Source organism: Myotis davidii, unplaced genomic scaffold (assembly GCF_000327345.1).
Source record: "Myotis davidii unplaced genomic scaffold, ASM32734v1 scaffold657, whole genome shotgun sequence".
Lineage (NCBI taxonomy): Eukaryota > Metazoa > Chordata > Mammalia > Chiroptera > Vespertilionidae > Myotis > Myotis davidii.
Genome location: NW_006287917.1, coordinates 1,149,518 through 1,165,064, shown reverse-complemented (window position 1 = coordinate 1,165,064; position 15,547 = coordinate 1,149,518). Strand labels below are relative to the sequence as shown.

Sequence of the window (15,547 nt, the reverse complement as noted above, 5' to 3'; positions counted from 1 at the left end):
TAAGAAAATAAAAATATCCTATGCTATGTGTAATACAGTAATGACAAAGAAGGTCTTAAACACCATTGTTTTCTGTGTGTGAGATCCAATGAGATAAGGAGGCGTGGCAGAGAGTGACAGTCACTGGCGCCTCAGGCCTCAGGTGATGGAAGGGAAATGAAATCGTCTTGAGCACCACAGGGACTGCGAAGACCAGGAGGAAAGCAGCTCTGGGGGGGTGGTTTGAGTCCAGCCAATACTACTGGAGCCAAAAATAAGACAAAAAAACAAAAAAAAACAAAGAAAAAGGCAGCGAGTCAGAGTCAGCCCAGAATCAGCCTGTGAAGATGAATTCTTTGCCAGCAGAAGATCAGGAAGTACAGAAGGCCACTGAACTGTTTTGGTTGCCAAAACAACGGCAGAGGCTAGCAAGTAAAGCTGCAGGTCCTTGCCCTAACCGGTTTGGCTCAGTGGATAGAGCGTCGGCCTGCGGACTGAAGGGTCCCAGGTTCGATTCTGGTCAAGGGCATGTACCTTGGTTGTGGGCGCATCCCCAGTGGGGCGTGTGCAGGAGGCAGCTGGTCGATGTTTCTCTCTCATCAATGTTTCTAACTTTCTGTCCCTCTCCCTTCTTTTCTGTAAAAAATCAATAAAATATAGTAAAAAAAAAAAGCTGTAGGTCCTCAAACTGGGAGGAGTGGTCAACAGCTAGGGTCCAGAGTGCAAGGCCCGACAAAGACAACATCCGCCAGGGGCCCTGTGCCCTGCCCCAGGGCTTCACCTGGGACGCCATGGACCTGGGGATCATGGTGTGGAACAAGAATTATACGCATGAATGAGAATGACATGTGAGAGGATGGCAACATGTTTCGGCTTGATTATCCCCCAGAATTTCCTTAATGGGCTCTCCAGCACCTGGCTGGCTCCCTCAATGGCACTGTGGGTTCGAGTGGTCTCAAGTCGGAAACTGGTTGGGTTCATCAGCACCATCCGAGCAAACATCCAGGTCTGTGACACAGAGAAGATGGTGGAGATCAGCGTCCTGTGTGTCCACAAGAAGCTGTGCTCCAAGAGGGTGGCTCCAGTCCTGATCCGTGAGATAACTGGGCAGGTTCACCTGGAGGGCGCTTTCCCGGCTGTCTACACAGCGTGGGTGGAATTACCTACCGAAGCCTATCAGCACCTGCAGGTACTGGCACTGGTCCCTAAGCCCACGGAAGTTGATTGACTGCCAGAGTCTCCCAAGACAAGCTGGAATGTGGCCAAGCGATACAAAGGATATTCCAATAGTGCACCATCTCCCCACCAGGTACCAGATACCGGGAGCAGTTTCGCCTCACATCAGCCATGAGCCAGGCAGAGGTGGAGCCCTGGTTCTACCCCCACGGAAACGGACTTGACACTTTTGTGGTGGAGAATGCAAACAGTGAGATTTCCTGAGCTTTGACACCATCCAACCCACGAGAGTCTAAAGCAGAGGTTCTCAACCTGTGGGTCGCGACCCCTTTGGCAGTCGAACGACCCTTTCTTTCACAGGGGTCGCCTAAGACCATCCTACATATCAGATATTTACATTACAATTCATAACAGTAGCAGCATTACACTTATGAAGTAGCAATGAAAATAATTTTATGGTTGGGTCACAACATGAGGGCCAGAAGGTTGAGAACCACTGGCTAAAGGCCGCTTATTCTTTCTACAATGTTCACACCCAGACCCTCGTCTAGACCTCATGAGTGATGCCCTTGTTCTCGCCAAAATGAAAGGGTGTGGTGTGTTCAATACACTGGATCCCATGGAAAACTAAACCTCCTAAAGAAGCTCACTTTTGGCATAGGGGTCGGCGAACTGCAGTATTATCGTTACCCTGGGAAGTGCCCCAGCACAGGGGCAGAGAAGCCTGGGCTGGTGTTACAGTAACCAGTTGCCAATAAGATTCTAGATAAAGCCACTGAGAATCTGAACCAGGAAATGGTCCGATTTTCCAAAATATGAGAATCCTCGACAAAGGGAACAGAAGCGAACCGGCTTTACCAACTGGCACTGAACTTGACAACTGTACTGCAATGGCGTAGGCTGGGTGATGTCACCTTTGGCCATGTCTCTGATCTCCGTTTTCCACTTAAGCACATCCTTATGCAGCCGTGAGCAAGGATGTGACTGCTGAAAACTAACTCATAATTGGCATATTATGGAGTTAATGAGTGAAATATATGTGTGTGTTTAATATATATATTAAACCCAATGAGATTAAAAGATAATGTACCTCACTATGTATGGGTTAGCAGATTATTAAGAGCTGAAAGAGATCTTGAGAGTAATTTCCTCCTCATTTTACAGGTGATGAAACATAGGTTCTGAGCGCTTCAGTTAGCAATTTAGCTTCTACGCTAAATGAGGCAACGTTTGAAATATCAAAAAAGTACAATTGTGCATAGTAAATCCTAAACAGCAGAGTAAAAAGTGAACAGCTTATTAGGAAATGTGTTGCTCAACAATCAAGCCAAGCAAAGCAATTTAAAAGCTAAATGGGGGGCATGGGTCAGTGTGAACCTAGGTCAGCACTTTACCAGAAGCGCACATCCCGTCCTCTACACGCAGGCCCCCCGCCTCTAGCTGCAGGAGTCATTCCTGTCAGTGTGACCTGCTTTAATGATGTGTTCATGTGCACTTCAGGGGGTTTCACAGCTAAATAAAACATAAAAAACTGCTACCAATAATATTAATTTTTCTTTTCCTTCCAAACTAATAGTCTGAAATCTCGTTTGTGTGGTTCACGTTACCTAACTTGCACCGAACTTAACAAAAGCATTAATTGCATTTTACAGGCTGACCTGTGTCCTGTCCAAATTCAGATGCTGAAGTCCTAACCTCCAGGATCTCAGCATGTGACTGTATTTGGAGATTGGGCCTTTGAAGAAGAAACTAAAGTAAAAAAAGAGGTCATACGAGTGAGTCCTAACCCAATCTGTATGGTGTACTTACAAGAAGTAGAAACGAGGACACAGACAGTGGATAATCACATGAGGACACAGAGAGCAGGTGGCCATGAGGAGCCCAGGGAGAGGCCTCAGAGGAAATCAAACCTGCCTACATCTTCATCCCAGCTTCCAGGACTGTGAGAAAATAAGTTTCTGTTGTTTAAGCCATGTAGTCTGTGCTTCTTTGCTGTGGCAGCCCTAGCAAATGGCATACACTACATAAACAGTAAGAATTTTAATTTCAGTTACTACTGCCTTGTTTAAAATTTATGTCCAATCAGTATCGCCTACACTTGTTGCAACATAAATATGTGTCTACAAACATCATGCAACATGCTTTTACATGGCAATAATAAAATGACTTTTCTTTATTAGTCACTGTGGTTCTGTAGTTCTTTTACACATCATGTTTGGAGGACTTTGAAAAACCATACTTTCTTCTCTCATTTACACCAATCGGCATATTTTTCCAGTAAAGCTTTGTTTCCAAGCCAAATATATTTTATATAATCAAAATAAAATTTTCCAAGAATTTAACATACACACCTAATGTCCTATACAATAAAAACGAAATGGAATATATTGCTCATTTGTGACAACTCACTTTTCTTGGAGACCTTCAAGGTGGGCAGCGTTCACTCTCACATTCTCCGCGGCAGTTCCCACCTTCTTTCCGGTAAAGCAAGCCCAGTTCCGGCCCAGCACATCGTGCACCCACCCGGCCATGGTCTCATCGCAGTAACTGGTCACCTTGCTGCCCTCTTGTTTATACTGCAATTAAATAAGGGAAGGAGAGGCTTCGTGAATCTGTGGTCAACTCGCAGGTCCACTTCCCTGCCTCCCCCTCATAGTAAAGAACTCCCCCGCCTTTCGGTTCACCTTCCAGATCAGCCTCTGAAAACCAAAAGGAAAACTTCACCCTGAGAGCTTACCAGGAGAAAATATTCTGGAAAAGGAAGATAAATAAATGTCTATATGATAAGTCACCAAATAAAATTTACATAACAAAACACTTCTGGGTGTGAAAGGCAGGGAAAGAAACTAACATTTTTATAGCAACTGCCACATTCCAGGCATTTTACAAATTACCTCATTTCATCCTCACAATAAGCCTATGAGGAAACAGACCCCCAGAACCCCTTTTTCCCAGCAAGAAGAGGGAGGCTCAGCTGAGAGAGAATAGGTAGCTTATACCTAAGGGAACAGAGCTGTTACATAATAGAAACAAAATCATGCTGTTTGTAGACTACAGTTTTCCACTCAAAAGGTCCGCTCCAACAAAACACAAGAACAAGAGATAAAACTTTTCCATAGGACTGAACAGAATCCTTTCTTCTCTCATTCTCCAAATTTATTAGACTGCTTGAGGCCTGGTGCACAAAACTCGTGCATGGGGCGGGGGGCGGGGAGGGTCCCCTCAGCCCAGCCTGTGCCCTCTCGCAGTCCTGGAGCTCTTGGGGGATGGCTTAGGGGAGCGGGCCTATGCCATCAGTCAGACATCCTACACCAGGGGTTCTCAACCTGTGGGTCGCGATCTCTTTGGGGGTCAAATGACCCTTTCACAGGGGTCGCCTAAGACCATCGGAAAACACATATATAATTACATATTGTTTTTGTGATTAACACTATGCTTTAATTACGTTCAATTTGTAACAATAAAATTGGGGGTCACCACAACATGAGGAACTGTATTAAAGGGTCACGGCAGCAGGAAGGTTGAGAACCACTGTCCTAATCCTTAGTGCTGCCAAACATCCTAGCACTGTCATGGAGACAGGAGAGACTCCCGCCACCAGCACTGTGCTCAACAGCTGTGAGCCAGGTGCAGGGCTTCTGGCTGAGCAGCGCTCCCCCTGTGGGAGTGCACTGACCACCAGGGGGCAGCTCCTGCATTAAGCGTCTGCCCCCTGGTGGTCAGTGCACATCATAGCGACCAGTTGTTCGCCATTTGGTTGATTTGCATATTAGCCTTTTATTATATAGGACTAGAGGCCTGTTGCACAAAAATATTCGTGCAATAGGCCTTCCCTTCCCCTGGCTGCCTGTACCAGTTTTCCTTCAGCACCGGGGACCCAGGCCTTCACTCCAGCTGGAGCCACCTTCAAAGCCTTTACTGCTCTGGCCAGAGCCGCCTTCAGTCTTCGCTCCACTGCTTCCACCTACATATGCAAATCAACCGCCATCTTTGTTGGTGGTTAATTTGCATATCTCACTGATTAGCCCATGGTACGATCAATTACCCTGTTTTTCTATTATTAGATAGGATTCTGATCATGAGAGAGCTAAAGTAACCTAGTTACTAAGTATTCTATCTACTTTATTTCACTAGTATGGCCCTTTGTCTTATTCCAATGGTAACTATAAAGTGATAGATCCAGGATTTGAACTCAGAGGCTTTGGTTGAGAACCTAAAACCCTCATGTTATAACATCTCCTCACCAAAACCGGTTTGGCTCAGTGGATAGAGCGTCGGCCTGTGGACTGAAAAGTCCCAGGTTCGATTCCGGTCAAGGGCATGTACCCGCGTTGCGGGCACATCCCCAGTAGGAGATGTGCAGGAGGCAACTGATTGATGTTTCTCTCTCATCGATGTTTCTAACTCTCTCTCTCCCTTCCTCTCTGTAAAAAAATCAATAAAATATATATTTAAAGAAAAAACACATCTCTTCATGGAGGAAGGAGACATATTCTACAATGAGAGCATAGACAGAGAGTGAGATGCAGGGGGGCAATGCTAAGTTTCTATGAGGGGAGTTGGACACAATTTCAGGCATTGACTTAATTTAATTGAACAAAAGCAGTCAAATCGACACCACAGTCAGCTGTGCTTCAATACTTTTCTTGACCAAAGGATACAGTAGGTTGGTTTTGGTCCATGGACTAGAGTTTGCAGATTTAAGGCCTCTGTCATAACCAGTCAATGCCACCATGCAATATAAAAGGTGCATGGAGAATAAATAAATGAATGAACTAGACTGTGTTCCAATAAAACTTTATTTACAAAACAGGACTATAGTTTGCAAACCCCAAGTGTAGAGGCTAAACTATATTTAAAGATAAAAGTACCTAATTGTGTCTGACTAGCTCTGAAATCAAGTTATATTGAGTGGTAGAGTTAAAAATGTATGACCTTAGAATCCAAAAGAGCTGGATTTGAATCCTGGATTCACCACCCACTAAAGCCCCACAGCACAGGATAAATTACTAAGGGCTACTAAATAGGCACATTTTGCTTCAATCTTAGTGGTTGATGACATTGAGAAGCCCATCTGTCTCCCTCTGGCTAAGAATATCTTCACAAGCATGAGATCAGCTCACCGCTCCAAGCGTCCCTGCTCAAGCCCCAACCCAGAACAAGGAACACTGAAATAAAGGCCTGGGGTGTACTCGGGCTGCAATGTTAGAGGGTTTGCTGTGTGAAAGGTTGACAAAATTTATGCTAATCGTGCTGAGGTACAGGAAGCAGCAATGTGTATAGGTCTAAAGCAGTCTAATATTGGTAACCTCATGTGATGCAACCTCCACCCCGAGCGTTTCTCTTTGGCACAGGCTCTTGGTCATGTTCCCTTCTCCCTGTCACATGCCAGTCACACAGGCCAGGTGTGGCCAAGCCAACACTGCCTGCTCCTCTGCTGTTTTAGAAAAGTCTTGACAAGGCTGTGAGAGTGCTTGAGATCTATGTTGCAGAAATCAGCAAAAATAAGTACATGGAAAAAAAGAAACACTAAACACAGAAGATGCTGACTGCAGTGTAATGGAAAAGGTAAAAACAAGAACAAAAGCATACCCCACCCCAACTGGTGTGGCTCAGTGGTTGAGTGATGACCTATGCACCAAGAGGTCACAGTTTGACTCTTGGTCAGGGCACATGCAGGCTCAATCCCAGGGAGGGGGCATGCAGGAGGCAGCTGACCAATGATCTCTTTCATCATTGATGTTTCTATCTCTCCCTCTCCCTTCCTCTCTGAAATCATTAAAAAATACATTTTTAAAAAATAGCCCAAATTTTCAAGTATACAAGTAACTAAGTAAATTAATAAATCAAAGGAATATTACCTACCATCTTAAATGATCCATATGCGTTCTATAGAAGAGTGGTGAGCAAACTAAGGGAGGGAAGGCTGCCTGCTTTCATAAATACAGTTCGACTGGCACATAGCCAGGCTGCTTGTTTATGTGTCTATGGCTGCTTTAGTGCTACAGCAGCAGAACTGAGCAGCTGCCATAGGAACCATAAGCCGATGAAGCCTAAACACTTAGTGTCTCAGAGGAAGTTTGCTGACCGCTCTATAGAACAATAAACAGAGAGCACCTATGACACATTAGGAGGAGAAAAATACAAGGTAATACTTAGGTTGAATACAAATATATACATTATGAAATATGCTTTTTGAAAAATGGACATGGAAGGTGAAATGAGTCTCTGGGTGGGATTTTCTTGGTTATTTACCAAATGGAGACTGTTATATAGATTCTGTGGAATTAATCACTTTTAAAAATGTTCTGATTTCCTAAAAATGAGAGTCATAGCCTCCAAAGTCCTAGAAGAGGACATCTATGAGGGGGGGTCCAGGTGTTCCTAGAGGCTGCTGACTTGGATCCATCTGGTATTATGGTTACACTTCCCGAAAACAATCATTATTTACATAACTTTGGTACAGTTTGCTAAGTTCTTTCATTTATTTATCAAATACATAATGGTCACATACTATTTCCCTGGCATTGTGCGAAGTGCTAGTACATATGTATTAGCAAGGACATATGTATTGATGAGGCCCCAGCCCTCAAGAAGTTTAGGATTCTAAGAAGTAAACAAACATGTACATAGTTCATTACAACATCATGTGGTGCAGCAAGCCAGCCATGCTCCCTCAAGCCCGAGAAACTTCCCCGTCTCAACAACAACAACAAAAAAATCACAGATGAAATAACTTGCCCAACATACCAAAAGAGTTAGGGGCATTCAAAGTAGAAGAAATAGGCCCTGTGTTTCTCATCGGTGTGGTTTCGCTCATCTACTTGGCACAACTGAGTCATAGTTACAAGCATGATGGTTATCAGCAATTAAACTCCCCCTGTAAGAGGAAGACCAACTTGTTATTTTGAGAGGGAAAATCACTAGACTGAGTCAGCATGACTGATTTTGCTCCAGTCCCTTGATCATTCATATTTGTTCAATGACTCTCTGCTCCTCCCCTAACATTTACCTATCACTTAATACTTTATAAACATTTCATAGATTACTCATAAATCTTAGAGGTTAAAGAGAACATAGAGATAATATAGTCTCAGGGAACAAAACAAAAAAAGAGACTTACTAAAGAAGGTGGTCAAACTAGAATTTATAATCAAAGACTGGTAGAAGCAAGCGTTCTTCCCAATACCTTGTACCACTCATGGAAAAAATAAAGTGGCTTTGCAAAGTGAAAAGGAGATGAAAAATTTCAAATATGAATTGATAGTTTAGGAGGGTCTCTTTTATCCATTCTTTCCTTAAAACAAACAAACAAATAAAAAACTGAGGTCCAAATTGTGCCCAAGTCCCTTCAAGGGTCACCTAAATACTCTAGAAGCACGAACGGCCACTTTCTACATTTCCTTGGCTAGTCAGTCTTTTCACCATTTTTGTCAAGGGTTTTTGATGCTGAGCAGAGGTGAGGGACATGGTCTTAGGTGTGATTACCCAGACTGGATCTAGCTCTGCCACTCCCTGGCTGTGTGATCCTGATTAAGTTACTCATCCTCTCTGTACTTTTGGTCTCCTCATCTATGGAAGCAGGATGACAATAATAGCCTCTCCTTGATTGGTCCTGTTTTATATACACTGACCCAGTTAATTTTCACAGCAGTCTTTGAGGTTATTCTTTACACACACACATAGACACACACACACACACACACACACACACACACACACACACACACACACGCACGCGCGCGCGCGTGCCATGAGAACAGGATTTTTGTTTATTCAATAAGTAGGATACTGTCTGGCACTAAGAGGCAGTTAGAACAAATGGCAAGTCTTATTTCAACAATCATACGGAACCTCAGAAGAAATACAAAGTTTAAAATTAACAGAAGTGTGGTCCTGCCATGATCAAAGACCAAATTCTGACTCACAATGTTACTCTAGAAGTCACTTTTCCTCTCCAAATCTGTTTCTCTATCAGCAATTTTAGCTTGGAAATTCCAACATATCTCTTCAGCTTCCTAATTGCATTCCTTACATCTGTAGGTTTCTATTTAATATTTATAAAGCCAGGCAAGTAATTCTTAGTTTAGACACTCTCTTTATGTATTTACAGTATTTATATGTCTAAGGAATCCTAAATAATCCTTAAAAAAACTACAACTGTTTTTGTTGTTTTAGCTCAAATAAATGTACGAAAGAAGCTATCCATTTGTGTACCATCTTTGATACGTTAAATGGATGGAATTAGTTTCCATTTTAAAATGTTATATTATTCTGCAGTTTTCCCCCATCTAAAATAATTTGTTGGGTTTTCTTTGGTATTTTATTTTTAAGAAACTGAAATTACCTTATAAAAGGTAGGACAGGGCTGTAACACTGCTATGCAAGACAACTATAACTTAGGGGGAATGGGGCCCTTACCCCTCCAGAAGCCATGTATTCAGTACCTTAATTTGAGAGGACCATACACAGTGCCCCTGTTATCTTCTTGGTTTGAATGTTCCCAGGGTATCTGTCATTTTTTCTGCTATTGTGAAATACTTCTTATGTGGTTTTTGACATTATTACCAATTAAGAAGCTGAAATCTTGGGTGATATGTAGCCAAAATTTTTCTTCTAAGGCTTTTATTTCTTTTGTATAAACATTAGTCTCTGAATACTGCTTTGCACAGATAGGGTAATTTAAGTTTCTATTCACTTATGCCAATTTTTATTGCAGCAAAGTAGATAATTTCATAAAATTTGAAGAACCTCCAAACCCTTACACTTAAGTTTAGAAAACCTAGGATTCAATCCATTTGCTTCTTCAAAATTACTACTGGGTTGCCAAGCGTTCATCAAAAAAATCTTTCTTCCATTTCTCACTGATTTTATCCACTATTCAATCAGCTCTACTAAGAAATATTAACCAATTTAAAAACAAAAACAAAAACAAAAACAGATTGGCCTACTTTATAACTTGATATTTACCGGAGATCTCTTTCTCAACTACTTCTTGACACACAGAGGGGAGAAAAATCACTTACACCTTGTTCCACTGTTTCTCTGATTAATGCTATACTTAGCAAATATTTGAATATGTAATGTATTGGCTATGAGACAAATGCAGTTTAGTAAAAAGGACTTTGACCTGTAATTCCTTGTTCTGCCACTTATTCAAGAGCAAGTCATAACTAGGGAGCCTCGATTTCTTCATCTGAAAATGGGAATGATATCTATTTCATTGGATTCCTATAAAGGATAAAGATGACACTGAAATTTGAAGAGTTCAAAAAGTTTAAAGCACTAAACAAGGAACAATATAAACACTACCATCTGTAACAATGGGGATACAAAGCTGTTTAAGACTTTATCCATGTCATCAAAGAACTTACAGTTCAACCCAAATTGTCAATATATGGCCTACCCTGTCAATTAGGGATTTCCAAAATGAGATGAAAAGATAATCCATAGAAATTTTGGAAAAATATTATTACTTCTATTTATATTTGTAATATAGAAGTAAAATTGAAAAACAACCTCCACTATTACTTAATATACAAAGCAACACTGATACTTCCACGAAGTTCCAGTGTACATGTTCACTTGTCATGTACAGTGTGCTACCTATGAGATGGTTAGGGCATAGCATATTCCCTTTTATATGTGCCTGCTTAACTTTGTATCCTTACTAATTAAGCTCTCACAAAATGAACAAGTAGCTTAAAATAATACATGTAAGGAAATCATATTTGCAAATACTGAAGATGTGAATAGGAGCACACATAAGAAAAGGACGAAGCTTACATTTACCCTATTCCCTGTATGAGTTCTGTCAGGCAAGTTAAAAGATAAGGTTTTAAAAACAGTGCTTTGAAATGGTTCCATCACTGCAGTATTCAATTTTTAATCTTATTCATCAATAAAGCAAATTATTCCATTCAAATTTGTCTATTAAAATGTCACTATCCCAAGTGAAATTTAGAACTGTAATTCTTCTAAACTCCAATGAAACTGCGGAACTTCTAAACTTTAGCAAAATTGGCCAAAACTAATAAAATTATTTATTTCAAAGATTTTAATTAGAAAATTCTGTTTCCAAATGTTGAAAATTTGCAGTAATGAAAACTATCAGTAACAGAGACTCTCACATGGCTTTTGGCAACAAAGTCATGATAATGAAGTATATTTGTGTATTGTTTTCAAAGGTTATCATCATGAAATGTATTTTGGCAGGACATTTTTCTGATAATAAATCAATCCAATATTATTTATTTGTATTTATTATGTCATGTTTGATAGTGTATTTCTCACTAAATGTACCTATACATACTGTGAGATCCATAATTAAAAACTTGGACATCTATGTCTATTCCATCCAAATCATTCACCATTGCAGAAAAGAGGAATGATTTAATGGTAAACCATGTATGGAGAGAGATTACATTCTGACAATACTTCAAGATAAAGAATGTTTATTCAATTTTTTGCCCTTGGTTTAATGTAAACATAATGGGTAGGGCAAAAGTAGGTTTACAGTTGTGAATTTATTCTTACTTATTAATTACTAGAGGCCCAGTGCACAAAATTCATGTGGGGGGATTGGATCTCTCAGCCCGGCATGCACCCTCTCTAATCCAGGACCCCTCAGGGGATGTCCAACTGCCACGACCCCTCTCCAATCCGGGACCCCTAAGGGGATGTCCGACTGCCAGTATATTGGCTTAACCGGCAGTTGGACATCCCTCTCGCAATCTGGCACCACTTGCCTGCCTCCTGGCTTGATCACTGCCTAACCCAGCCATGGGCAAACTACGGCCTGTGGGCCGGATCCTGCCCGTTTGAAATGAATAAAACTAAACAACAACAACAAAAAAAAAAACTGTACCCTTTTATGGAATGATGTTTACTTTGAATTTATATTAGTTCACACAAATACTCCATCCATGCTTTTGTTCCAGCCCTCCGGTTCAGTTTAAGAACCCATTGTGGCCCTCGAGTGAAAAAGTTTGCCGACCCCTGGCCTATCCACTCTCCTGCTGGCCTGATGGCCCCCAACTGCCCTCCCCTGCCAGCCTGATGGCCCCCAACTGCAGTCCCCTTCCAGCCTCATGGCCCCTAACTGCCTCTCCCTTGGCTCCCACCACCGTGGCTTTGTCTGGAAGAATTCAGACGGTCAGGAGATGTCCAGTCTCCCAGTCTAATTAGTATATTATCCTTTTATTTGTATAGATTGTATTATTTCCATACTAACCACTTGGTCTGGGGGTTGAGTAAATCTGTTAGCTGGCAACAAGAGAGAGCAAGGCACATTTTACTAAACTGATGTTCTACCAAACCCACCCAAGAGTATAGCATCTTTTTTTTTTAATCTTCACTGAAGGACATGAATAGAGAGGAAAGGAGGGGCAGGGGAGAAGAGAGAAAGAGCAATGGGTTGTTTTCCTTAATGCTCCTTGACCGGGGATCAAACTGCAACTCAGGTATGTGTCCTGACCAGGAATTGAACCTACAACCTTTCAGCGCATGGGATGATACTCAACTGACTGAGTCCCTCTGGCTGGGCAAAAGTAAGTCTTTCTTCTAAAGAAACAAACTTCCCTATGTTAGTTTCAAGAATTTGCTCTAGTTTTCTGCTAAGTGGACTTAATCATTGTTTTTGTTGAATTTTAATGAATTATGAAACTGTTCACATTATTTGGAACCAAATAACTTCCAGCATTTAACTGAAGGAATTAGAAGCTAGATTTACATGGAAAAATGGTGGGTCATAAATCTATTTCCAGTCCTGAAAAGAGAATCAGTTGGAGCCAAAATACATGATTGAGAACTAGTGAAAAAGAAAACAGAGCAATTTACCACTCAGCAAAGTAGCCAAAATCCCTGGCTTATTCATCACTTACTTGCTCATGAACTCTTTTTATTTTAAATTTATTTTTCAGTTAAAGTTGACATGCAGTAGTACATTAGTTTCGGGTCATCTCAAAAGTCTAGTACTCATCTGACATCATACAGTTATTGCAGTACTAGGAGCCCAGCAAGCGAAATCGCGTGGCCCCTCCCACCTACCCCCTGCCCTGCCTTGACACCCGAACCTCTCCACACAGAGCTCCGGTGCACTTGGCCCAGCCCCCGGCTCCTCTCCTCTGGGCCCTTCAAGCCCCATCCTCAGTCCAAGTGGCCTCGGGCTGGTCCAGCTTTCTCCAGGCGCCTCCCTGCTTCAGCCCCGTCTCCATCTCCAGAGCAACGCTGCGCGGCTCGGCCCATCATGGCACCAGAGGAGAGCATGTGCTCCTTCCCCTGGCAGTTGGGCAGCGGGGCGCTCTGAGTGCAAACGGTGGGTGTTGAAGGATTGGTGAGGGGGGCGCTACAGGCTCTCACCCCTGCCCTCCTGGGCACAGGATGGTCCCACCTCCTCTGGGCACCTCTCCGCTTCCACCCGATTTCTAGAGCAACGCCCCGCTGTGCACACACAGGCAGCCTCTTGCGATCGGTTGTTACACATTCTGACATCCCAACCATTAGCATATTTGTGCTTTATTATTATAATTACTGACTACATTCCTTATGTTGTACTCTACGCATCCCAGGCTAGTTGATTCTCCAGGGTCTGGGGAACCACTGCAGTCACAAAGCTAGTCCCCTGATAGCTAACTTAGTTTTTAGTCATTCTGAAAGTCTACTCTTCTTAACTTTGAGTCCTATCTTGACCTCTGTGGTCTCACACAAAAATTAAAACATAAGTAAACAGAGTAAAATGTGAAAACCTCATCTATTTTCTAAAGTCATTCTACAAATAAGACCTGAGGGTCCACCACAGGCTCAGAGGACTCAAAGGCAACAATATGTCCAGAACCATCCATAACACAAGAGGACAACACAATGACATATTCAATTCTCTTGATTGTACAAATATATATTTATTAAAGCCGTTTTATTTCCACATATTGTGCTATAGAGGGAATAAAATGGTCAGTAATACAGAGTTCATCTCTGCCGTCATGGAGTTTAAAGACCAGAGGAGAGGGCAAGCAGGCAATTACAACAGAGAATGCTAAGCAGTACTATACCATGTGGCCTTTTTTTAAAATATATTTTTATTGATTTCAGAGAGGCATGGAGAGGGAGGGAGATGGAAACATCAATGATGAGAAAGACTCATTGACTGGCTGCCTCCTGCATGCCCCATACTGGGGATCAAGCCAGCAATCTGGGCATGTGCCCTGACCAGGAATTGAACCATAACCTCCTGGTTCATAGGTCAATGCTTAACCACTGAGCCATGTTAGCCGGGCCCATGCGGCCTTTTAACACATATATTTGCAGTTTCATATCCACCAAATTTTCTCTTCTTCCATAATCAAAACGAACGTTTAGGTTAGCAATAAAGAACCTTTTCTTCTGCCAAGGCCACTTGGATATTTATAACATCGTTTGCGGGCCATTCAACATTATCAACTTTAAAATTACCCTGCTATATTTGGGCAAACATTTAATTAACTCATCCCTAATGCCTTGGCAGGGCCAGACCAAATGATTTTGCTGGCCTCATAAGGCCACAGGCCAGACATTTTCCACCCCTGGTTTAGATGCAGTTACTCTCAGAGAAACAAACAAATTACTTTAGAGGTGATTTTAAATTCCATAATACATTTTTACACATATTGGTTGCTTCGTCACAATTTACATCCGAAAAATCTGTTTGAAAACATACAACTCTCTCAGGACTCTGGAGACAGGTAACCTGACACATCTTAGAGTAGAGAACCCAAACTCTAAACACAGTACTATCCCTGATTTATTTTGTAAGCTGGTATTACTTGTGAGAAATCTTTGAAAGGACAAGAGAAGGGTGGTTAATCTTCCAACCCCTTATTTCTATGCGCACCGAGTGCTTAAGATATCCAGGGAAATAAGAGAGGTTCGGTCTGGAAAAAGATGAAGACATGCTATCACATCATTCCATGACAGCAGGGTTAGTACTACCTGAGCGGACGTACCTGTGTAGCACAATGAGAACCAAAATAATGGCATTTCTCCCACCAACAGAAAGAGCTGGGGAGGGTTTCACAGAGGTGGCATGAAGGCCCTGAGTGAAGATGGGCGATCAGGTCCAGAGGTAGGATGCAAGAAAAGTATCCAGGTAGTAGTCGGCTGTACTGTTACTTCCTCTTTATAAGATATCATCTTCCCAGAGCTGCTGACCATCAGGACCTCTCAGGTACTATAAGGAGTTATCTGAGCTCACAATGTAATGATGGCAACCTGCTACCTAGTGAAAGACTCCTCCCTTCAAGCTGGGAGGCAGGAGGGAAGTTCTCCCAGACAATATGAATTAGGTGGAGCCCCCCATGTTCGGTTTACCACGGCTGATATTAGTCAGCTCTGAACTGCGGAGGAAACTAGTCCATTG

At 42.2% G+C, this 15,547-nt stretch overlaps 1 protein-coding gene across 2 annotated transcripts in view; it reads right to left on the bottom strand.

Annotated features, from left to right (window-relative positions):
* Positions 1-15,547, bottom strand: part of CTSC (cathepsin C) — a 43,453-nt gene that overhangs the window by 19,421 nt on the left and 8,485 nt on the right. For both annotated transcript variants that reach the window (XM_015561350.1, XM_015561351.1), the window contains one exon: positions 3,565-3,731. In XM_015561350.1, coding sequence (XP_015416836.1) covers positions 3,565-3,731 — 167 coding nt within the window. The remainder of the gene's footprint in view (positions 1-3,564; positions 3,732-15,547) is intronic.